The sequence below is a fragment of the Phyllostomus discolor genome, chromosome 6 (assembly GCF_004126475.2).
Source record: "Phyllostomus discolor isolate MPI-MPIP mPhyDis1 chromosome 6, mPhyDis1.pri.v3, whole genome shotgun sequence".
NCBI lineage: Eukaryota > Metazoa > Chordata > Mammalia > Chiroptera > Phyllostomidae > Phyllostomus > Phyllostomus discolor.
The window spans coordinates 135,712,642-135,737,981 of NC_040908.2; the positions used below are offsets into that span (position 1 = coordinate 135,712,642).

The window sequence follows — 25,340 nt, forward strand, 5'->3', positions numbered from 1 at the left end:
TGAAGAGAGAACAGAGAGAGGAGAGGGCCAAAGATAGACACTTGAGGAAAGCCTTCCTTTGGGGAAGGGAGGGGAGAAAAGGAGCAAATTAAAAAGACACAGCATGTATTTGGGAGTCCAGCTTCGTCTGCTTATACAACAGCAGGCCTACTCCCTGCCCTACCCCACGCAGGCCACACAAAAGCCCGCCCTTGCACTGTTATTGCGTCAGTCCCAAAGTGCTCTTCCCGACCTTTCTTACATTCCATTTCCTCCAGGTCGCCCCACCCTCTACCCTCACGGCTTACCTTCCTATTCATGGTCTCACCTGAGACCTTACACATAAAGTGCCTGGCACTGCTTCTCCAACTTTAACTTTGCACTGCTCTCGTCTGACTCCGCTGGAACTCTCCCTTTGACAGCACAGCCTCCTGCTAACCTGAGGACGATCCATCACAACACCTGGGGCCCATGTCTGAGTACAGGGCTTTTCGAGTGGTACCCCACCAAGTTCCCGTGGCTGCACGAGTAGACCAGATAATCTAAAATAAAATCGGTGTCATGCAAAGCCAAAAAAAAGTTTTAAGGAGGATTGTCACTTGGGAAGGGGCTGCCAAGTGCCTACAAAATAAAGTCCCATAATCTTAGTCTGGTCCTAACTGACCTTGCCGGACTTAGCTACTCCTCTTTCCCCACAAGACACTACACTTGAAGCCAGATTGCTTGCTCTCTACCAGGTAAGCTTCATGCACAAGGTCCTCTCTCGTTTCGTTCATGCTAGCAGCTGGTCTCCTATTAAATTTAGGTGTGTGGGTATGATCGAGCTTGGCACAAATTCATTGATAAGTAAGCTGGTTTAGGAATAAGAGGATTTAGGTAACAACATGAACCAGCTCCATAATACCTCTGAAAGTATCTTACGTGATCATAACAATTATTTTACTCAAGAAAGATAGCAAAAAATAGAATCCGACTGGGACTAGATATATCCATCAGGACAAATAACTTCTCTATTAAAAAAAATAGGTAGTCAGTGAATTTCATGGTATATCAATCATATTTCACTAAAACTGTTACAAAAAAAAAACAGGTGGTGGCTTCAGGTACACATTTTCAAAGATCAATGGGCCACTAAGAAATGGGAGTAGATATAAAGGACACATGGACAAAACCAAGCGGGGTGGGGTGGGGGGGGCATGGAAGCAAGGGAGAGAGGTGGGTTGGGTTTGTCTGGGGTTGGAAGGGAGTGTTAGGGGAAAAGGCAGACAACTGTAATTGAACAACAATAAAATAATTTTTTGAAAAAGATAATCTAGATAATATACTTTAAAAAAGAAGTGGGAGTAGAAAACATTGTTTGGCTGCTACCCCCCCCGCCCCCCACGGCCCATGACCAAGGCTTCAAGAAAAGCAAGAGTTGGCCCCCAGGCCTCTGCACAGATGCTCAGATGCTCTCAGGATTAGGACAGGACACAGTCAGATGCTCAGCGGCCGGCTGACGTTAGCGAGGGCGCCACTGACGACATCCAGGTCATGCCGCAGCTCATTCATGGCATTGGTGATGCTCTCCGTGTCTTTCAGGACCTGAATACTCCGTGTGTATGGATTATACTTCACTCCAAATGGGCGCTTAATCGTTTTGGTAAATTCTCTATTTAAGAAAACAAATAAAAGGCCATCAATTTCTGGAGGGAAAACGGTGAAAACTAAAAGCAAGCCTATTTCACACACGAGACAAAAGACACATCCTAGGTGTTCGTGTGGCCAGTCCGACCTGCTTCCCTGCACTGCATGTGCAGAAGTGCCCTGGAGCCCCACACAGGTAGAAAACCTCAAGTCGTCACGGATACATCTACCCCTGCGTTCCTAGGGAAAGATCCCGTGGATGGCTTTATTAACAGTTTATTACTTTATGCATCTCTTAACTACAGAATGGAGACCGAGAACAGTAGCTTTATCGGTAGAGAATGACAACACTGGCCACATATCATAGTCACAGACCCCTCCGTTGTGATTTATGTAAGCGCAGTGCGTGCGCATGCGCGCGCACGCACACACTGAAATAGGCTGAGAACAGTACTGCCTCCTGCACATGTACATTCTTTCTGCTTAGAATGTTTGCCTCTGGCCTTCTCTAAAATAACCTAAATTCTACCCTTTCTTCAAGCATGAAAGTTCCACCTTCTTTATCAAGCCAAAATTTGAACCTCTCATTGGGCACTCCCAAGAACAATCATGTTCAGGACCCTAGGGATAACTGTGCAGCTCAGGACAATTACACATGAGCAGGGGATGAAATCCAGCTTGAATCCACCTGGTCGACCTGCAGGGGCCCCCACCTATAGTTGTGTAAAGGTGCCACATGTGTTAGGGGAAGCCCTTCTGCTATTGTTATTTGGTTCTGTGAGTGGCTTAAACCCCCAACTAAAAGAAACTCCCTGAAAGACAAGGGCCATGTCTTCAACCCCAGTCTGTCTCCACCATCACAATATGATCTCATGACCCCATCCACCAAATATTTTGTTGATTCTGCCTCCAACCTTTTATCTTAGTTCAGGCTTTCATTTTCATTTGAAGTATTGTAAGAATCTAGTTGCTCTGCCTGCAATATCCACCTTTCTTAACAAAGTACTTAGCTAATTAATAGTTGAAACAGCTTTGGCTTCATCCCACATTTTTTATATTTTCTCACCTCCTTACCTTTTTTTATGCTGTCCCTTAGCCTACAACTTAGCATATCTAAATCCTATCTGTCCTTCGTGTCCTTTCTGAAAGGCCATTAGCTTTCCCTGTTTCCCTGGCTGGAATGAGTCACTCCTGAATGAAATGCAAACAAGGTTTCATCTGTATTTCCACGAAGGCTTTCTATGTTGTTGTACAGTCATTTGTGTAAAGTTTATCTTTCCTATGACATTATAAACTCTGATTAGAAGAAATGGGAAGAAACCAATTTCTTGGTGTATCTGTCTCATAATTTACAACTCTCATTTAAACAACGTACTCTGAACATTTGTTGTGAGAGGGAGATAAGTTACAGGCAGAAGGCACCTAGTAGGCTTCTAATTATCTGTTTGCTTACTTCTGTCAGTTGTTTACCATTATTGGACCTATGTTTTGCAGAGGAAAATTAAGGCATGGGGAAGATATACTCTACCTCATCTTCTCCTTTGCATCTTCAAAGCTCTCAGACACAAAGTAGACATCCTGAAAAGTTGTGATGAGACATTCCTGTTTGCAGGTAATCTTGGGGTCAAAGGGCTTTACATTGGCATGTCCAGAAAGTGCATGCTAGAAGACAAAGAGTTAGTGAATCTAAGAATACTATCTATTTCCACATACCACATTTTACACACAATTGCTAGAAACAGCACACCTCTGAATTTGCACCACTAATGCAATGGACCCGACCTACAAGTCCATGCTAATTTCCTACAGCTTTATTTAGCCCACACTATTATCCAGAAAAACAAGTGGTTTGTCTCTCTCTATAAATGCCTTGAGATCATCTCTATTGTTCTAAAACTCTTCTCCATGTAGGAGGCACAGAAAGATCTTTACATGTTTTTGCATTATGGCACCTGCTTTCTACCTGTATTAGTTACTCATGTGCATGACCCATACCCACCACCAGGTGGCAGGCTCCTTCAGAACAAGACAGTGCCTTGGATTTGTGCCATACACATCCATCACTCAACAAGCCTAAGTTTATTTCCTTACTAGCTAAATAATATATCTCAAAAGAACTCCCTAAAAACTACAGGAGTTATTGATAGCACAGAAAAAAATGGTGAGGAAACAACAGCAAGACTTTGTAAGCAAAAGCTTTAAAATACTTTTTTTTAATTTTAAAGATAAACACACACACACACATATATCAGAATATTTGGGAAACAGAGAAAAATCTATCTTAAACAATGTTTACTGTCACCCTAAGTACTCTCTATGGTAAGCTCTTGTCCAAATCTGCAAACTATTTTAGATCATATACGTGACATTAAGTGAATACGGTGACGTGCAAAGGTGTGCGACTCTTACTCTGAGTTCACTGATAGAAGACAGCAAGCCTGCACCGAAGACTCTCAGCTGCCCATCTTCTTTGCACAGCCCGAACTCCACAGTGAAAAAGTAGCACTGCAAAAGGACATCCGTGTTACTTTCGTATCCTGAATGACTCGGTTTAAAACAAGTTACAACTCTTTGCCCCTGACCCAAGTATCCTGGAGTAAAGTCCAAGACCCCCAGACTCGCTCACAAGTATTTGTGCAATCTGGCCTCATTCTAAAGCTACACTTCCCAAACTTTGTTCCCAGGGCCCTCACATACTCTTCAAAATCACTGAGGACCTCCGACCTGTGTTATGGGGTATAGCTAGCTATACTTACCATATTAAAAATTAAAACTGAGAAAATATTTAAATGTTTACTAAATAATTGTAAAATATAATAAACCATTTTATGGTAATATAAACAACATTTTAGTGAAAAATAACAACATGGCATAAAACAAAAAAGTAATAAACTAACACTGTTTTACATTATTGCAAATCTTTTTAATGTCTGGATAGATATTATTTAATGTATGACTGGAAAACAAATAGATTCTCATATCTGCCTCTGTATTTAACCTGTAGCAATATGTTGTTTTGGTTAAAATATATTAATATATATTCATTTGTTTATTATCTATATGCCACATTAGAATTAGGCTCTATGAAGACAAAAATTTTATCCATTTTTTCCATGTTACATTCCCTATGCTGAGAACAGCACCTGTCACTTAACAAGTTATCAATTAATAATAGTAATAATAATGGCTAACATGTATGATTAAAGTATATGAAGAAAATTCAGCCTCACACAGATAAGTAGTTGGAAGAGGTTGAATATTGTAATAGTCTTTTCGGATAACTGTGGATGTTTTTATTTGACGTTGCATCAAAACTCAAAAGGTCGTAGTTTCTTAAAGTTCAGCTGCTTTGTGGAATCAGAAACCACATCAGTGAACTCTGTCTGTACATTAAAATCCACTTTGCTCTTTGGACGGATCTGTTACCTACATATGGTTTTGAAAGGGCTTCAGGGACCGCAAACCACAATCTGGGAAGCACTGTCTAACCGCCAAGCCTGTTGCACACCGCTTCCCCCACCCTCGCACTCTCTGCCCCCGCTTCCTGTCGTTTCCCCAGACACACCGAGCACCCCCCTTGTCTTCCCTCCTGTGCCCTCACCCCTCGAGGCTCTTCCTTCCTTTCTTGGCACATGAAAATCTTACTCATCTTCCCTGAGCTAATTCAGATGTTCCTTTTCCATGAAACCTTCCCCAAGCAGCTCCCTGCACACCTCGGGCGCTCTGTCTGCACTTCCCTGCCGCCTTCATCTCATCCTAACATAACTGTTTTCTAAAGTAGCGTGGAGGTTCCCAGAAGCAGGAACCAGGCCTTCCCCATCTTTGTGTGTGCAGCATGATGATGTCTTGTACCTAGTACTTGAAAATATTGTTAGCATCGTTTGGGGGGCACCTGTCATTTTTACTGGAAAAAGAAGATACATCAACTATTAACATTATTGCACTCTAGTGTTTCCCTGTCATGTCTCCTTTTAATAAACCTTAAATTTCTACATCCTCTTTTAATGCTATATAAGAGATTTACATTAACTATGAGCCAAGACATATTTTCTAACGGTCATCTTGAATATGTACTTTTAAACTATGCAGATGCCCACACCCCACCCCAGTTAAGAATTACTGATCTATACAGTTATTTCCAGACTTATACCGTTGCCAGTTTCTGAACAGCCTCCTCTGACGCTCCAAGGGATGCCAGGCCAATTTCTTGCGAGAATTGTGCAAAACTAGGTTCAGCCAAAAGGGGAACGTGGCCTAAGAGTTCATGGCAGGTATCGCTGAAAAAGAGGTGCATGCCTGTCACACTGTGATGCTTAACATCAGTGCCTGAATCAGCCATTCCGTCAAGTTAAAATCTGATCTTATTTTTGTGGAAATCAATCAAGTGGTATTACTTTGGAAAAGGATCACAAGGACACTAACCAAATAAAGATACAGTTTTGGTTCCAAACCCTGGCCACTCACAAACCCGCACATATAAGGACCTGCAGATGCTTACAGACACACCCCTCCCCCCAAATCAGGTCTCTGCTCCAATGCTGCCTTCCCTGAATGTCCTTTTCCAAATAGCAATCACACACACACACACACACACACACACACACACACACCCCTCCTTCTTTCCCTGCTCTATGTTTCTCCATGGCACTAGTCACCAGCTAAATATATATCTGTGTTTGCTTATTATATGTACTCCCCACACTGGAATAGAAGATCTATGAAAGCAGGAATTTTTGTCTGATTTTTTTCAGTGTTTATACATTCATTCACCCTCTATGCTTAGAACAGCACCTGTCCCCTAACAGGTTGAATAATAAAAATAAAAAAAATAATAATAATGGCTAACTTATAGAGAGCATGAAGCATGTATTATATGCCAGGGGCCATTTTAAATGTTTTACATGTGCTAATATATTTAATTTTCACAAAAATCTCATGAGGTGGGTTCTATATTACGAACAGGTATTGAATGAATGAATCAATCAATCAATCAATGAAGTACTTACGGCTCTGGGGTATAGAGGGGATCTGAACTGTGCCGCACATACTGTGTGCAGTGGAAAACTCGAAAGGCTAAACCTGATAAGAAATCCCTTGGTGATAAGTAACCAGCCACAGGACGGATAGAAAAACCCGTGCGTTCTGCAAAGCAAGGGAGAAAACACACAGTAAACCTTCACCAGAATGTACCATACACTGCAGCATTTTAATCCTGCCAGTGGCACAGAATTACACATTGACAGGGGACATGAAAACTAAAATGTATCCTAGGTGTACTAGGGGGAAGTAATAATGATTAAACACTTACTATGGCTAGGCAATGAATTACACCTTTTACATACCACATTTCCTGTCGCATTTACTGTATGAGTGAGTTTCTCCTCCTTGTAACAACTGTAAAACTGAGGATCAGAGACTCCATAATGTGCCCGAGGCCACACCGTGGACAGTACAGGCAGGATGAGAACCCAGGTCTCCTTATTCTACACCTCGTTGTCTCCCTGAAGAGCTTAGAATATCCCCTGGACAGAACCTATTACTTTAGATTAGATCCATTTTCAAGTCTATGTCATTATTCAGCCAGTACTACCTCTTATAAAGCAGTTCTTTATTTCATCTGCACTGGATGGGGGTCTACCATAACCCCAACAGCCAAGACACCATGTCCACGGTACCAGTGCCTCTAGTAGGCAGCCAGCGCCCCCATTTCACCCTTCATTTCAAACCCTCACACTCCTGTGTTCTCATTACACCTGGTTGCTCTGTACCCAGATTCTTTCACTTGGACAGGCAGACCTCCAAATGAACCTTCCACAGTGATGGAAACATTCTAAATTGAGGCCACCCAATAGGGTAGCCACTAGCTGTATGTGACTATTGCACTTGAAATGGGACTAGTGTGACTGCAGAACCAACATTTTGAATTCAATCCATTTTAATTATTTAAACAATCACAGGTATCTGACAGCTACCCTATTTGACAGGGCAGGGAGCCTCTCACAATGGATGTTTTGTTTGAAGCGTCATTGAATTTTGGTTTCTCTCTTTGACACTTTCCCTTGAAACGCCTTCAGTGCCATTCTCTGCAGCCAGCAAAAGCCCCGGACCCCAAGTGAACAGCTCTCAGTTTCGTGTCTGTAACAAAAATATTTGCTCCAAATCTCACCCAAGTTTGATTGATGACAGCTTCGCTAGCACATTCTTGTTTGTCTCTGTAAGACTCATGAGGTCGTGCACATTGGTTCTCTGTCATCTGTAATCACTGAGTTTTTTTTAAATCTAGTGTTTGTAGAACCACTACAAACATGAGTTTATCCCATGTAAAAACAATATGTCCTTTCCTGCTTAGTTCTTTGTGTATAGAGGTATGAGGATTATGGAGTTGAATAAATATGCAGATTTCTATAACAATCTACATTAAAAATTCAAAGATAGTAATTTCAGACCATGATGGAAATCAACTAAACTCACTTTGAGTCAAAGACTTATTTTTTCTTTTTTCCCCAAGTTCCTAATCTCCTGAGATCAACGAAGGTATTTCTTTTTCTTAGCTATTGGAAACCCTAGATACCTCTGATCATTTTATTTCCTATACAAGCTAGAAAAAAAAATAAGGCCTGGACAAAGCAAGAATGAAGATCTAAAAGGAACAAAACTCTCCTCACCCTTTATTTATGCCTCTACTAGCACATCTTCTGTGGGAAAATAGTAGAATCCTAATGTGGAAAGGGGCTTCAGCTCAGCTACTCCAGTCTTCCCCCAGGAGCCGGAACCCTCCCCCACTACCACATCCCTGATGAGCAGGCGTGGAGCTTCCGCATCAGCGCCTCCTTGGATGGGCACTAGCCACCTCGTGAGCCTGTTCCATTTCCATTTTAAGCCAAGAGCTTGCAGTTTCTACTCAACAGTCCTTTACTGTAGGGCCACAGAGTAATCCCTCTATTATGTTAGATGACCTTCAAATAGTTAAATAAAGCTATGATGTCTTTTAAATCTCCAGGGTAAACACCCTAAGAGTCTCTCAGATTTTATTCATATGATACGTTTTCCAAACCCCTTATAATTCTGCCCACTTTCTTCTACACTTGTCCTGATTATGACTGTCCCTCTTCAAATGTGACACCCAATACAGAATCCAAAACTCCAGGACAGGGTACCAGAAAACTCTGATCTCCCCTGTCCCTGGACTTTATCCCTCTGTTAAAAACTCTGTCCTGATCCACACAGAGTTTAACATTCCCCTTACAAAAAATTAACTAGCTTATTACCTTTTAAAAAGTTTGAAACATCTTCCAACTGTGGGATGTTATCTTCCCGATAGCCACAATGCTTAGAAAGCAAAGGTAAGTTTTTGAGATACTCTCTGCAGGCATGGGTTGGGTAAAGTTTGTTCAGCTCTCGGAACACGGTCCCCCAGGTCTTAATCTCCTCCTCGGTGAACGCAACCTTAGGGATGGGGTCCCCACTAGCAAGACAAAGGGAAGAAGATACTCGAATTAGCATTCAATAAACAGTGCCATTTCTCTTATTCTCTACTTACTAAATGAGCATAATTTACTCTCTGTATTGATTTTACTATTTTGAAGGTGGATACGTTATTTTTATAACACACTTACTGTTTATAGTTCATAGCCAAATCTGCAAAATACTTCCGTCTTTCACGGTAGACATTGTCTTTGAAGCCCTGATAATTAAAGAAAAGGTTTTTAATATTCACACTAAAATGTACTTGACAAGTGATATTTGGGAAACATTTTTATTATATTAAAGAGCTACATAATTGTTATTTTGAGCAAGCATTGTTTAGAAATCTTTGATCATTTTTATTTTAATGTCTATGTTATATGATAGCTTTATACTATATTGGCTACAAAGACACACAATACCATAGATACCAAGATACAAAAATACTATAATGTCTTCAAAAATAAAATGGTTTGAATAATAAAAGCCCTGTCCTAGTTAAATACAGGCTCTTTGCCAAGGGTAAGATTTTTTTCTTAACCACTCAACTGATCTCTTCAGCTGGAAGTATTGGCTCCCTTGTGTATATCTTACAGCAATTCTTTCATGCCACTTAGTACACTTTCCACATTTTAATCTTGATTGTGTTTATTTGTATTCGGGCTTTATCTTTTCAGCTGGACTGCAAGCTTCCCTGGCAGGTATAGCAACTTGTAAATTCCAACAGTTCCTCAATAAGATATTACAGAAGGCACGGATGGATTGTCTGGGGCTGTCTGCGGCAGTGTGCAGTCACTCTCACAGCACTAAGAGAAGCTAGATTAAAGCCCTGGTCTATGTGACTTCACACCACACTGTCTTCCCTCCTCCCCTCACAGGGCGCTAGAGCTCCATAAGCAATCCTAATACTCTGGCCTCATGAAATACTCCAACTCACGCCCATACTATATCCCATATGGCTCCCCAAGGAAACACCTCGTTGTTCATCAACAGCTTAATAACCCAATTAGGGTGGGCAGCATGGGTGATAAGACTTATTCATCCTACTTTTACTCCCCTTTCCAAAAACCCACACCCATTTTAATAAAAACTGACAGCAGATACTGTCCTTATTTTAGTATAACTCTTAGAATAGCTCTTAATAATAGGAATGTCAGGCATTGAACAGACTCTTTGGACCCAGTGAAGTTAGTTTTCTTCAGTCAGTGAGTCTCAATTCTACCAACATGGAGGTCTACTAAACTTCCTGAAGTGCAAATTAAAACAAGACCTTCTTTAGTCTAGAATAAGCACTTTCTCCAAAAATGAGAAAGTTAGCCTTAATTTTTTGTTTGCTGTGAATTATGTTCATGAAAATATTCATTAAAAATACTTACAGGGTGGTCTGCATCTAGTTCAGAGCCATACATCAGAACCCTGTTGGCACAGTGGTCCAGGTCGGAGATCTTCTTTGGGAACCAAGGGACCGTTTCCGTGCCTGCAAACACAGAACCCACTAACAGCTGGAGAGACAGCCTCAAACAAGGCAGTAAAGAAGAAATTAAGGAAGTCATAAATGCACTTAGAGGAGATTTTTAATTTCAGCTTGTACATTGAGGTGAAATTTATACAAGTAAACTTTTCTATTTCTAATAAGTAAATATTATGAAAATTTTTTAGCTTAAAATGTATAAACCTTGATTTCTTAAGTGTCAGAGAAATGTTATACTTTGTTAATAGACCAAAAGTTCAAAAAAATATTTTTAAGATACATATTTAATACCCTAAAAAAGAATCGGGATGTACAGAACAAGGTGCAAATTTAATAAAAAATTTGAATGTTTATTTTTGTTGATGAAAAGGATCTTACAGGTCGTTCATGGCTTTTCCACTTCGATCTTCTCACCATCCCCCAGAAGACATCCAATCCCTCATAGGACTCTGGGGTCTGCACAAGCTGTTCTTCTGCCTGAAACCCCTACCCGACTCCCACATTCTCCTCCACCCATCCTTCTGTTTTCCTGAGAGTATCGTTCTCCTCCCTCAAGGCTCAGATCAAAGGAGCCTTCCCTGACCCTGGAGCTAATTCCCTGTCATCCAGGTTCCCTGAACACGGTTTCTAAGTTTCTAAAAGCCTTCTCTGTGCGTTTTCATAGAATGTAGCTGTAACATGTGTTTTACAGGAAAAAAATAGGACCAACTCTAGGGTAGGGAATATATATTTTTGTATCCCCATTTCTTAGTAGAAACATTTGACATAAGTTGGTATTCTCTAAATATCAACTGAACCACTTAGTCTCTATAAAACCCTTAATTTTATAGATGAAGTCATCAAAGTCCAGAAAGGTAATTTACCAAGGTACCTCCTCCCTAATGGAAGAGAGAGCACTAGAACTTGAACCTCCTCACTTCAGTGTAACGCCCTTTCAAACAGGCCAGTAAGTAATACTCAAGGGACTTAACAACAAATCCAACAGGGCCACCAATCACGTCACTGGAAATACACACAGGCAGAGTCCTAGGCTCCTTCCTGGCAAGTGTTAACCCCACCGCTGTTTGTGGCAGGCAGGGGCCCCTGGGGAGTGTCTAAGACACACAGGCTTCAGACCTGGTGGGAAGCGCTCACAAGACTCAGGGAAGTGGCTGCTTGCCAGCCAAAGATGAAAGTGTATCAATATGTTCATAATTTATACAGCCATACGGATACATAATGAGTGGATATTGGCCCTGGTTACGCCCCAAATATAGTGGCATCATCTAAAGGGATTATTTTAAACTGAGCGCCATCTACAAAACTTGGCTGAATTATCTATTTGTCTTTTGCCCCAAGTAAACTACTGGATCTCTTTTTTTTCCACAAAGGAAGATTTTAGCCTATGTCTTTGCTATCTGAGTGTCTGAAACCTTAGAAGGCTTCACTGGTTTTTCATCTGCTCTTAGAGGAGGTAGATAGAGAGGAATGTTGTATGTAGTGTAGTTCATATCACGACTGCCAGCAACTGTCAACATCCTCAACAAATTCGTTCACTATCTCCTGGATCCAGGCCCTGTGGGAGTTACTGAGTGTTCAGGGATTGTGACTTGGAGGTTTGGGAAATCCAGAAATGCTTGATGATTTGGAGCCTGAGATAACAATAGATTTCTAACTCTTCTGAATTCTTTTGTATACTCAAGGTTGCTTTTTCACTTCTCTCACACTTGATAAAATGTTGCCCTATAATTTTTACTTAGAGTTTCGAGAAATTCTATTTTGTGTTCCCTTCCCTAACAGGCTGTAAGCAATTTGAAGAGACAGTGTTTTATTTTTACTTTCATCCTTCAAGATAAAGATAAGATTGGGCAGGGACTGAGTGAAAAGATTAAGGGATTAAGAAGTACAAATTCGTAGTCACAAGATAGTCGCAGGGATGTAAAGTACAGCATAGGGAATACAGCCCATAATATTGTAATAACTCTGTATCATGTCAGGTGGGCATGATATATCATATTGGAAATATCAGGGGACACTTTTAAAGTATGTGATTGTCTAGCCACTATGCTGTACACGTGAAACTAATACCAAGTAATACTGTCAACTTTAATTGAAGCACAAGCATTTTTAAAAAGAAAATAAATAAAATACACAATTCTAAAAAAAAGATGAGACACGCATTACACACTTACTCTTCTAAGCACATTATCTTTACTCTTCAAACTTACCATCCTCCTTCGCGGTAAAATGATCAGAGGGATTCACAGACAGAACGTTAGTGTGAGACTTCAACAGGTGGAAAATATCATTCAGTTGTTCTCTGTTGATATCACAGTCAACAAAAATCTCAAACTCCGAGCTTCTTCTCTTGGATTCTCGGGACTCGATATGTAGCAGGTTCACGTGCTTCTCCTGTGCAAAGCAGAGGGTGACACTTCTGTATGACTGCCTCAGATGGTGACAGTCTCTGAGCAGATGACTTTCATTACCACCTAAAATCAATTTCACGCTTGTCATAATGGCCAGAGGGAGAAAAGGGTGTTTTTAGTGCTGCCAATAGCCAAGCAAATCCGCCTAAATATTAGGTACTATTTTTGTTTGTATTTTTTTCCATTACCGTTTATCCCCCTTATACACTCTTCCACCTCCACGCATCCCCTCCCACCACCACACCCCCTCCATCACCACACTGTTGTCCAGGCCCGTGAGTCCTTGTTCTTTCTTGCTCAATCCCTCCTCACTGCAATCCCCTCTCCCTGCTGTTTTTTTTAAGACTTTATTTATTTACTTTTAGAGAGAAGGGAAGAGAGGGAGAGAAACATCGGTGTGTGAGACACACATCAATTGATTGCCTCTGGTACACGTGCCTTGCCTGGGACCCGGGACCAAACCCACAACCTGGGCACATGCCCTGACCGAGAGTCAACCTGGCGACATTTTGCTTTGTGGGACAACTCCCAACCAAACCACACCAGTCAGGGCAATATTAGACACTATTCAAGAAATTTTTAAAAATTCATCACACCCTCCAGAAACTAATAGCATAACACCCATCGGAAGTTTCCCAGATTGCCATAATTGATTGGCCTTCAAATGAAAATACCAAGTCTCCTAGATAAGAAAAATTTTTTGAAAATTCTTACCAATGAAAGCTAGTTTTCAGAAAGTGATGCTACTGTTAGTTTTTTAGAAAAGTTTCCTTTGCAAATGCATCCAATAAATTAGGTGAACAGCTTGAACACAGAGTATTTAATACCTCAAATCTCCTAAGCAATGAGGTAACCAGCTAAGTCAGATTGCTGCTTCTGGTCTCTTCCTGCCCACCTGGGCTGTGGGCACTGAATGTGTGAACTTGTAGGAGGGGGTTTTCTCTTACCGATGTCAGTAGCTGAGGAAAAGCACTGGTGTCAGGATAATGAAACATACTAATCAATCACCCAACAGTTCCTCATCTAAAACATGAGAAGGTTGGAGTAGGTGATCTCCAATATTAACCACTTCGATCTAAATTAACATAGTGAAGTGAACCTGTATGTAGCCAGGTAAGGGCTGAGGAGCACCTCATGAAGGGTAAGACATAGAAGGAGTTTATAACCCAGTTTTCTAACACACAAAAGACGAAGAGAAAACACAAGTGGTGAGTGCTCAGGCGCCAAAAATGTTTGGCAAACCGAAAAAGCATCAGGGGTTAGAGAGAGCAGAAGGCTCCGCGAGCAGAGAGGAGCTGATGTGAGTCTTACAGCAGAGACAGAACAGGAAGGCCCGGGAAGAAGGACGGCTCCCTACAGGACAGTTGTACGAGCGAGCGAAGGCAGGGATGCAGTGAGGATTATCAGGGGATATGAACCAAAAAGAGTGAGTGTCGGGCACAATGGGAAACTGAAAAGGGCGGGGCTTATCCTGGGACGTGGGATTTACCGCGGAATCTACAGGAGAAAGCCAGTTACAAATTATACTGGCACTGGTTAGGAGTGAAGAAGAGTTTTATTAAATGTATTTCCTATGGGATTTTACAGTAAGAATATATTCTCCAATACCTTCTGAAGGATGGCTTGAATAAATATAAAGTTAAACTATGTTTCTTGAAAAAAAGATGTTAATTCTTCCTAAATTAATCTATAAATTTAGTGCTATCCAAATCAACACCTTGATGGAGTTTGGTGAGGGAATGAAACTAAATGATTTCAAAGTCCATCTGGAAGAAAAATTAAGGCAAGAAGACCTCGGAAAATACAAATGAAGCAGGATTAGTGGGACATTCCCGATCAGATGTGTCAGGTACAGACACAGGCACAGAGAGGTTATTGGTTTTTCCCATAGACACACAGCGGGCACGTGTCAGAGCTGGGGCTCAAACCCAGGCTGTCCAGCTCCACCGTCCATGCTCCTGAACACTGTGCTGCAATTCTGTTTTACAGGAAATGAAGAGTCAGGGTAATGGATAGTATGGATCTTCTTTGGACAAGATTTACATTCTTAATAATGAAAACACTGAAGACTAACATAGCCATAACCTGGGACATGCCACATTGGTAAGATGAAGGGAAGGGGAGTCGAGGGCACCACTGAAAAGGAGGTTGTGTCAAGAAAGCTGAATCTTTACTTCCAGGGTAGGAAATAGATAGTAACTACGACTGAAAAAACGCCAAGAAATAGCAGCAGAGTAAGCAGATTATTTATAAATATGAATTATGAAAGTAAAGACTAGAAAATATAGTTGAAAGAGTTGAAACTGGTTACGCCCTGTAGGCTGAGGATAAGTAAAATGGGTGGATTCACACCCAGAACACTATGCAGAAGTTAGATGAACACATAGTAGCATAGACAGATCCTAAAAACACAGTGTTGAGTGAAAGAAAAAGTGTATTATATAATAACATTATATAAATTACCAACACATACACTAAAGTGTTGCTAATAGTTTAGACTATACACACATAGTCTAAAGCACACACTAAAATAATTCAGTGTACATATTAAACAGAGTAGCTGTCCATCAGAAGAGAGAAATGAGGAGTGAATGGAACAATGACATAAACCAGGAGGCTGTGTAAATCAAACAGGATAGTGTACCTGTGATTTAACAAGGTTAACTCAACCCTCTGCACCTAAGGCTAACAAAAATCTGAGTGGAACTGAGGGATGCAGAGAGAGGAAGCAGGAGACTGCTGTTTTCTTACAAGCTCTATAGTGTGAGCTGACTTTTCAAACCATACACAAGTATTCTTTGACAGAAAATAAAATTAAAAAGAAAGCTGAAAGAAGCAATATGAATATATCATTTAAAGGCCCAGGGTAATCAATTGGCTAGCTTAAAATAATGATATAATTATCAACTCTGGGGAGGAGTAGGAGGGAGAAAGGAGGGAGGAGCTATCAGTATCACTTACAATAGAGAGCAAATTAATATCATGAAAAGTTGATAATGCAGAGATATGAGAGCACATTATTTATATTTTATAAACTCATCACCAAAAGAGCAATTAAGAGGTTGCCTCCGGGGAGTGGGACTGAAGATAGAATGTGTAGGGTAGGAAAAATGATGCTTTTCAAACTCTTCTAGATTATCTATATTTTAAATTTTAATTATTTGAAATATTATTTCAAATGTCTGCATAATAGTATGTCATATAGATCTAAACTTCATTTTTCAAAATAACTAACTTTTACCAATAAGGTACCTTGCATTAGCCTAAGCACTTACATCTATTAACTCTATTAATTTTCACAATGACCCTATGAGATAGGCAGGGTTCTCGTTGTATCTCAAAGAGACATTAGTTTGCCCACGATCACCCAGCTAGTTCGTGGCAAAGCAAGGATTTGAGCTCCCAGAGCTACAAGCTTAACTCCAAAGATATTTGAGTAGCACAATTAGCCTGTCCCCTACCTTAGGACAAGTAGTTTGTCTATAATATTTAGTTCTTATAAATAAATCCTTGTGTCCCGAACGAAGCCCTTAAATTAAGTTCGGCCCCCCAGTTCAATGCTATTATAGTACCTGGCACTTCGCTTTCAGGTCCCTGTACACACATGTAATTATTTGCTTCCTATAATTATTTGCTGGTGTCTGTGTGTCCACCAGACTGCACACGCTGGCATGGCAGGCTCTGGGTCTCCTTTGCTCAGGTCTGCATCCTTAGTATCTAACAGGGTGCCTGGCACATACTAAGTACTCAATACATACTTAGGGTCTGACACACTGATCCCTGCTTCCCTGAGATAGATTTATGGAAGTGGAATAAGTGAGTCAAAAAGTGTGAACATTTTAAGGCCCATAATATATATTACCAGACTGATTCCCTACACAGCACACCCATTTGCCCTCACACCAGAGGTGTATTTAAGTGCCAAGTGCACTGAAGCTTTGCCAATGGGGAACAATATAATTATAAAAACCATTGCTATTTTGCTATATAGAAATATCATTAATTATATTATTAATACAACATTAGATGTCATTAAAATGATAATATTTTCTAATTAAAATAAAATTAAAATTTGCTTCTCCAAAATCTATTAAGACTTTCTTCCCCTTTTACTTTATTAGCTATTTGTATCTCCTCTTCTGTAAACTGTTTTTATCTCTTGCCCATTTGTTAGAATGAAGCAATAATCTAGAAATTTAAGTGCTTAAGAAATTTCTGTAGCCTATCTTTGAAGAATTTACAGTATGCTATACTTTAAATACAATTTTAGAGACTCGTTTTAGGAAGTTTGATGTAGCAGTACGGAGAGCGCGTACCTGGAAGATTTTCAGTGCTTTCAGAAGGCCTCCAACTTCATTCTTTAAGGAAAAAATCAGAGTTGCTCTTCCTCTTTCTAAAGCATGGTCTTTGTTTTCCTTGTTGTCTTCAATCATGGTGACTTTGGTGTACTTCTCTAAAAATAAAGTAAGGAAATATAAGGAAAGTTCTAAAAAGTACAGCGCAGACAATATTTTATAATTTTTGAAACTGAGACATTTGATAACACTAACCAAGCTTTAGTTTCCTCATCTATAAAACATGGATATGCTTATATGCTTTGCAAGACTATAAGAGGCCAGCCTTGGCTGGTGTGGCTCAGTGGATTGAGCACTGGCCTGAGAGCCAAAGTGTTGCTGGTTTGATTCCCAGTCAGGGCACATGCCTGGGTTGTGGGCCAGGTCCTCAGTAGGGGGCGCATGAGGGGTAACCACACATTGATGTTTCTCTCCCTCTCTTTCTCCATCCCTTCCCCTCTACAAATAAATAAAATCTTAAAAAAAAAAAAAAACAAGACTATAATGAGACCGAAATAAGATAAAACATTGCCAGACATAGTGCCTAGAATGTAATAAGCATACAATACATGTTAGTAGTTTCCTTTTTTTTCCCTGAATCCTTCTTTCGGAGCATGCCTGAAGCTTCTTGCAGTCTTCCTGACTTGTAGCCTGAACTGGGTGCCCCCCTTTTAAGAAAGTCTACCTGCTCTCCTCCCTAGAGTTTTAGCTCTTTGTTATACTGGGTCTTGAATGGCTTCCCCAAATGTTTTGTTCACACAAGCCTGTCTTCTAACAAGGCAGCAAGTTCCCTCAGCACAGGGAAAAAGAACTTTTATTTCTTTTGTAAATTCATGAGCCTGGGCAGCTGTGGACACATGCGGACTGGAAGGATAACCCCTAGCTGAGAGAATTCTGATTCCATATTAGTATCTCCTTTCCTCTCTGCCTATGGAATCCTCTAGACCATGGGCCCTGAAGCCTTTTCAATATTGGCCTGCAAGAGCTATATGATTATAAATCACAGTGGAGAGTGTGTGTGTGTGTGTGTGTGTGTGTGTAGGGGGAGGTGAAGCTACTGTGGAGGATAGATATAGGGCACGATAACTTTGGATTGGTGGCCTTCAATTGAGAAATATACATTTCAGAAATAAGATTTGGACTAATAAATGGAAACAGCATATTTAGGATGTTTTTCTGATTAGTTTTCATCTGGTTATTAGTCCTTCCTAATTACCCAGTTCCATATTGTAGTTTTAGTGGAATTAATCTTTTTTTTTAATCATTGTTCAAATACAGTTTTCTCCTTTTTACTCCCAATCCAGTCCCCCCTCCGGAATTAATCTTCAACAACTTAAACAGATGCAGCTGGTTCCACTGCCCCACACAGGCTCTCACTCATAGACCCAAGCCCACGGCACGACCGCTCAGAGCAGGTGCAGGGGTGACGGTGTGGGCTTGAAGCCAGGTGCACTGTGTCCAGTGCCCCAGCCCACACTCCACCTGTTCATGGAAGCCTCCCCTGTCTTCCCCAAGTCACCTCCCCTTAATGCAGACTGTCATTGCCCCATTCATATATGAATGGTTATTCATATATAACAGTGGCAAGTGCAGTAGCTCTGCTTCGGTGACTATTTGGTTATGTGCGCCTTTCCAACTAGACCGTGAGCTCCGTCGGGAGCAGAGAATGTGTATGTTTTCACTCACCATTGTATCTCCAGCACCCAGCACTGTCTCTGCACCTAATAGGCACTGGGTAGATGTCATTCAATGAATAAAGGAGTAAAAGATTTCTCAAAGACAAGGCCCCCACCTCAGGGAACTGAAAGTCTGGTAGAGAGAGTGACAATGCAGAGAGGTAAGTGATGGCAGTGAATAGATTATTCTGGTACATGTTCAGTGATGTTTTGCTGAAGATGCGTTTGAAATGGATCTTAAAGAAAAAGGGGGGAAGGAGTAGGTGAGGAGGTTAAAGAAAAAGATGAGGACGTGACCAACCAATACAGAGCACTGAGGAATCATTGAGGCAAGTGGGTGAATCCTTTAAGAGGCTGTGTGCAGGTGGGTAATGCAGGGGAGTTTGGATTTGACCTTCGGTGCCTATCCAATACCCATCTATGGGCCATGGCCTGTCTTATTGGAGGCCAAAGTCCTGGATTTGAAATGCTTTTCTACAGGATGAGGCAAAATGAGGGGCTTTATGCATTTCTGTCTTTCTGACCAGAAAGCTCTTGGGTGTTGTCTTTTTCTTCCATAAGGCTTTTTTCTTAACACATACACACTGTATAAAATTTTGGGGCCCCTAAGTGCTGCGGTCCAGCCGCAGCTAGGTCCAGGGTTTCCTGAAAGGTGGGTAAGGCGTTGGTGATGGGAGACAGACGACAACACGCCTCAGTGGACAGTGATGTTCTGTTCCGTTTATTGCAAGTACGAGCAGGTTTTTATACTTTCATTTTTAGCAGTGATTGACATTTGCGATTAGGTAAAGCAGAAAAAAATTAATACAAAGGTAACCAGGAAAAATACAAAAATTCCCATAGATTCAGTTATATTAAACAAAGATTATTATAACCATGAGAGCCATAAATCAGACAATTAGAAATAGCTGTACGTACAGAGTTTGAATGTCTTATTGTTTATTAAAGTTCTCAGAATTTGTCATGGGGCAAAAGGATATGCTAAATTGAACAGAGGTTATAGGAAATTTATTATAAGGCCTTTGTGATGTCTAACTTACCTATTTATCTTTTCTGTCTAAAATATTTCTCTATGTACCATGGACTCTGACTCCCTGGTAACTGTTTCTACGTGCTTAATTTATAGTAGTTAACCAGCTTTTCTTATTTCTTTGCCTGTCTAATTCTATTTGATATATATTCCTATTCAAGGTAAAGGCAGGGCTGTTACTCCAACAACTTTTAGACACTCGGGGGCTATTTCATTAGAGGGGATTTTATTCTCTGGTCAGGAAATTATTTTATACAACTGCATTAGAATTATGCAAATCAATAAACCTGAGATACAGATATCTAACAATCCCACCACCTTTTAATCTCCAAAACAAACAGGTAAGGAGCGATAAACAGGAAATTCAGCTACAGTAAACTCCTTTTATTTCTTAGTTAATAAACACCAGGGAGGTCTTCTTCGAGCTAGCCTTTCCATGAAATTTAGACTATTATAAGGCACTTGAACTTCATCCTAATTGACCATTCTAATGTCACCCTCATTATATGCTCCTGTATAAGGCAATGGGAGATCTGGAACCCTCTGGAGACCATTAGCTCCTTTTGGGGCATACCATAATTTGCCAATAATCTAATATGCTACCCAGGGGTATCCCTGGGCTGTGGGTAAGGGTCTATATAGTTTTTTTCTTGTTTTCTAGAAAGACTCTTTGTATCTATGGGTAAGGAACAGGCATGGGAAAGTCCGCCAATAATTCATCCTATTGTAACTGATTTGTGAATTCTTTTATGGGAACAATCGGGGATAATTTCTTACTCAGGTTTATAAACACTTTATTTAAAACAACCTGGGCATGATTCAATAGTCTAGGGAGAACTAGTTGTCCCTTCAGAATTTCCCTCAAAATCAATCATTGACTCTTTTCAAGCCTCTTTCTTCTCATGTTCTGTTCTTATGGGAATCAGGGTACAAAGTAAGACCATGATTAATATTAGCAAGGAAATTATTAAAAGCAATCCCCAGAAAAATTACTGCCCCCCTTTGTATGCCACGCTCTCTTCCAGGAAGATGGATTCCTTGAATGCCCTCTTTCCATGTTCAGACCTTGTCAAAAAACATGGTTGGAAGAGGGCGTGGCACCTAAGAGTCCCAAAAGGCAGCCCCAAGAAACTCATCTGGTTTGGCAGAGGGTATAAAGCACCAAGTATGGCTTTCAATCAGAGGGTCATAAACTACAGTCTGCTACTAAGTTTGCCAATGAGATACAATTTTCTGTTCCAGAATTCAGTCTTTATGATTCTTTTGGAACTTCATTTAACAAATATTTATCAGATGTGTACTAAGTTGAAGGACTCCTGCGTGTAAGTTCAGAGTATGGAGATAAGAAAGAAAGAAACTCCCCACTCTGTGATGGCAGGTTCCATCCATTCTTGGGGATCCAATGGGCAGGGAAGGGAACTGGCATTTGTCAAATGTCTATAAATATCAGGCACTAATATTATCCTGTCTGATTCTCATAAAATCTTAGTAGAAGGGGATAGGAATTATACCCATTTTATAAATGAGAAAACTGAAGCCTAGAGAAATTAATCTGTCCAGTCACACAGCTAGAGAATATGAGAACACATATGTGAAACTGTCTTTCAACATGTGAACGTTAACATATGGATCCAATATCACCAGGATTACCCTAAACATGTTCAGATACACAGAAGGTAGAACAAAACTCAAGATACCTAGCTGAAAGCTGTCTTCTCAGAAGATGAACTGGGTATCTACTTTGGCATCTTATTTCTGATAGTGTAAGGGTGTATCTGGAACATGAAATCAGACATAGCTAATCACTGGTCTGGTGTGTATCAGTATCACCTTGGGGAAGCTGCTTAACTTTCTAACACTCAAAGTTAATTGTGTCACTGGATTCTTCATACCTCAAACCATCTCTGTGTTAATGCTTTAAAACCAAATGCCCAGTTAAATGTAATAATAATGTGGATTTTTCTGTGATTCAGATCATTACTAATGGTAAAATAAATGACATTTCAATTCAAATGCATTCACGTGTATAAAGCACCATAGTGAGCGTCAAGGCAGTAGAGACTAAAACCAAAGAAGACAATTTGCCTCCAAGGAATCCACAGACTTATGTTATGAGGGAGAGGAAGGAGGGGAGACAGACTGTCCAATAAGTACAAGTAAGTAGAAGAGAATGGGACCCTGAGATCCCAGCTATGATATCTCCAAGAAGTGCACCCAATCTCCCAATTCCTCACCCTGTGACTAATATCCCACGAGATTCTAAAGATGATTGGAGATGCCTTCTGGCCCATCCATAAGTCTCTGATCAGAAAGGATTTATGGATGAGAAGCAAGAGAGCCACATAGAGATTTTCAGCTAAAACAGAATTGATGGTTTCTTAATGTAAACTTAGGTATACACAGGAAATTCTGAATTGGTGCTCTGAAGCTAAAAATTCAGGGGCGGTCTTGGACAGGCATTCTCAAAATGTTTTCTTGTCCAAATGCTTTGGAAACATTTCTTCTCTAACTACTATTTGAAGATCATGGACTTTTTTTCCACACAGAGCATGAGTGACTTTTCCTACAGCATGCAGATGCAAACAATAACAGAGATGTTAAGTAATAGAGCAAATTGCTAGTAATAAGTCTATCTACAAATCTAGCTAGGAAAGCTGTAACTTCTATGTGCATTAATTTCTTTATTTGTAAAGTTAAAAGGAGGATAATTAGCACCAATCTAAAGGTTATAAAAAGGATTGACTATATACAAAACATATAAAACCCTTATAACAGTGGCTGACCTACACTAAGTACTCTATATTAGCACTAATAATGTGAAGTATAAATCCCAAGTTTACCAGTCTTCAAAAAACAGAAAATGTTAAGTGTAATGAAACTGACATTTAAACAAGTCTGGCTAAATCTCTTATAGCAGCAAGCACATGGAAAGGCCATTTTATAAAATGTAAGTATTCTTTGTCTTAAGGTGATTTTCAGATTCATTGGTTTATTTATTATGAATCCCCCAAAGTGTATGAAATTCCAAATCTCAAGTGAAGAATTTACCAGTTCTTTTGTGAACAAACAGGTGAAGACCCCAAAGGACAATCACTGAGTCAGCGGAGTCACCAAGTCCCCCCGACATTATCACCATGACATGCTAAAGGAAGAGGTTCTGCAAATATAAGCTTACACTATTTTCATGGTGTAAGTGAAGTTTCACAATGGAAAGCAAGGACCAGAGAACAATGAAAGGATTTTTGCCAGTCATCGATAACAATGATAGAGTTTCAGAGCTACATCCTTCAAAGATCTCTCAGACCTTAGAGTGCAACTCTTCATATAGCACTATCTAAAGATTTTTCTCTTACATTTCAAAGCCGTCCCCTCAGCTCCCCTGGCAGGAGCCAAGTTAAGAACGTACTAACACTCATGGCTGGTCTAAGTCCATTCCTTTGGGATTCATATTCTCTCTCCTTTCCTTGGTTCTGGAATGGATCTAGGTTTGCCACCAGCATCTCCCTAGGGGATGGGGGCAGAGAAGGGTGAAGGATACATTAATTGAATACTTGTGATGTGTAAGGCATTTTATATTGAGATTCGGAAACATTCCTATCCCCCTTGTTTTAGTCAATATAAACATGAAGTGCTCAAAAGTAGAATTCTCACCTCTCTCCCACCTCCAAGATAAGATTATAGAGCTTTGATCTTTACTAAAATTTGGCTATAACATTGCCTGGTTGACAGAGCTTATGAGGCATCTGTTCTTTTTTCCTTTATTTAACTACCCCCGACCCCTTCAGAACCTCTACATTTTCCCTTGCCACATTTTTCCTTCCCCCCTTCAACCTACCTGCCTACTCCTACTCCTTCAGGGGTAAAACCCACAGGACTAGTCTGCAAAGATTAAAGTCTATTGAGTGTCCATGGGTCACACCTGTTCAACCCATGTCTCATCAAGAAGTATATATTTTCTTTTTAAAGCAACACTTCAACAGGCCTATACCAACTGGTATCTCCCCATTTTCTGTAAGAGGTGAGGAGTCCCTCTCCGACTACGTTTCCCGGTCTGACTAGAGGTGCACTCATGTGTGGGACATGCCCTTGGGAATGAGGAAGACAAACCAAAGAGGAGGGCAGAAGCTCAACAGCTCTTTGGTAGAGCTGTCAACGTGCATACGTTGACTAACTTTACTCTCCCCTTAGTTAAATCAGCACCAAGTGTAATTTAGAATTATCTGATCCAGGAAGCACAAATAACTACCACATTAAAGTATTTTGAAAGCATGGATGCTGTTTGAAGACAGAACCAGAAGCTGTGGGGAAGACTGGTGTGGAAGGAGAGAATTCTCCAGAGAATCTTGATTTTCTTTTCTAAAGTGGGGAAGGAAAAGAGGGTGAAAGTGAGGATGAAACACAAAAGAAAACACTGCCTCTGAAAAATAGTAATGCAGGAAATAAAGGCACTGGCAAAAAAAACGGAAATAGAAGACACATCCCTACTTGAAGATAAGTTAATATGATGATAATGCACACACAAATGAACTCCAGCGGTAAAGTTCACAGACCACAGGTCACAGCTTCTCAAAAACATTTATAGCTGCTTTAAGCTGTGCTCATATCTATACCTTTAAACCAAATAAGTGAATTTCACCCTTCTTTGAGAATTAGTACACAGGCACAAACTTTAATGGGTCAGAAAGGTCAACTGTAGTCTTTTTTCCCCAAGACAACTTGAGTCAGGGAGTTAATTTTAAACCTCTGATGACCAAATGGCATAGGCAAGGTTAAGTTTACCTGGACTATGCCTCTTTGTCAGTTGTATAACCTTGTACCCGAGCTCTTAGTCCTGTGTCAGGGTGAAAATGAAATGCTAAGGGTAGGTGAGATGCGAAGAGGTTTTGCATCTGAGGCTCCCTTTCCTTTGGGAGGGTTTCATTTATGAGAGGAAGAAGGAAAAATGGAGGTTGCATTTTAACCAAGAGGAAGGGAAGAAATGAATGATGGTCTGTTTCTGCTAACATAGAGGAGTTACGCAGAATTGGGTTCATTCTGAACCTCAGTTTCCCCATATGTAAAATGCAAGAGTTATTTACTTGATAGAGAGATGAGTGTGAAGAGCCTGTTTCTGGCACACAAAAGAGACCCTCAAAAATAATCTTCTCCCCCAAATGGAATAGGAGGAAAGAGTGCCTATTAGGGTAAAACTCCCACTTTCCAGACCCAGTTCTCCATGGGTATTTACCTCCCAGGAGGGTCATCTCGCTTCTGACCCACGCCGCGCCCCCAAATTCGCGACGACGGTCCCTTGTCCCGAAAGGATGGGGTCACCCTACCCTACTCACCTGCGGCGCTGCTAGCGGTGACCTG

At 40.5% G+C, this 25,340-nt stretch overlaps 1 protein-coding gene across 3 annotated transcripts; it reads right to left on the minus strand.

Annotated features, from left to right (window-relative positions):
* Positions 1–1,262: 1,262 nt before the first annotated feature.
* On the minus strand, positions 1,263–25,340 carry TPH1 (tryptophan hydroxylase 1). 3 transcript variants are annotated; one of them, XM_028516560.2, is made up of 11 exons: positions 25,316–25,340; positions 17,265–17,401; positions 12,748–12,931; positions 10,446–10,546; positions 9,222–9,289; positions 8,874–9,070; positions 6,612–6,747; positions 5,756–5,882; positions 4,015–4,110; positions 3,134–3,267; positions 1,263–1,630 (listed from the first exon to the last, which is right to left on the minus strand). In XM_028516560.2, the coding sequence occupies exons 2-11, from the start codon at positions 17,379–17,381 to the stop codon at positions 1,456–1,458; spliced, it is 1,335 nt and encodes a 444-aa protein (XP_028372361.1). In that variant the 5' UTR covers positions 17,382–17,401; positions 25,316–25,340; the 3' UTR covers positions 1,263–1,455. The 3 variants fall into 3 exon arrangements, with proteins under 3 accessions (XP_028372361.1, XP_035885000.1, XP_035884999.1); XM_036029107.1 differs by lacking the exon at positions 25,316–25,340 and adding an exon at positions 25,216–25,300; XM_036029106.1 differs by lacking the exon at positions 25,316–25,340 and adding an exon at positions 18,969–19,210.

Coding starts and splice junctions, on each gene's coding strand:
- TPH1 (XM_036029106.1), bottom strand. CDS start 19,155: ATGTACCAGAATAATCTATTCACTGCCATCACTTACCTCTCTGCATTG. Junction 9,071..9,221: donor TTGGCTATGAACTATAAACA/GTAAGTGTGTTA, acceptor TTGTCTTGCTAG/TGGGGACCCCATCCCTAAGG. Junction 6,748..8,873: donor TGTTTCAAACTTTTTAAAAG/GTAATAAGCTAG, acceptor CTTGCTTTGCAG/AACGCACGGGTTTTTCTATC.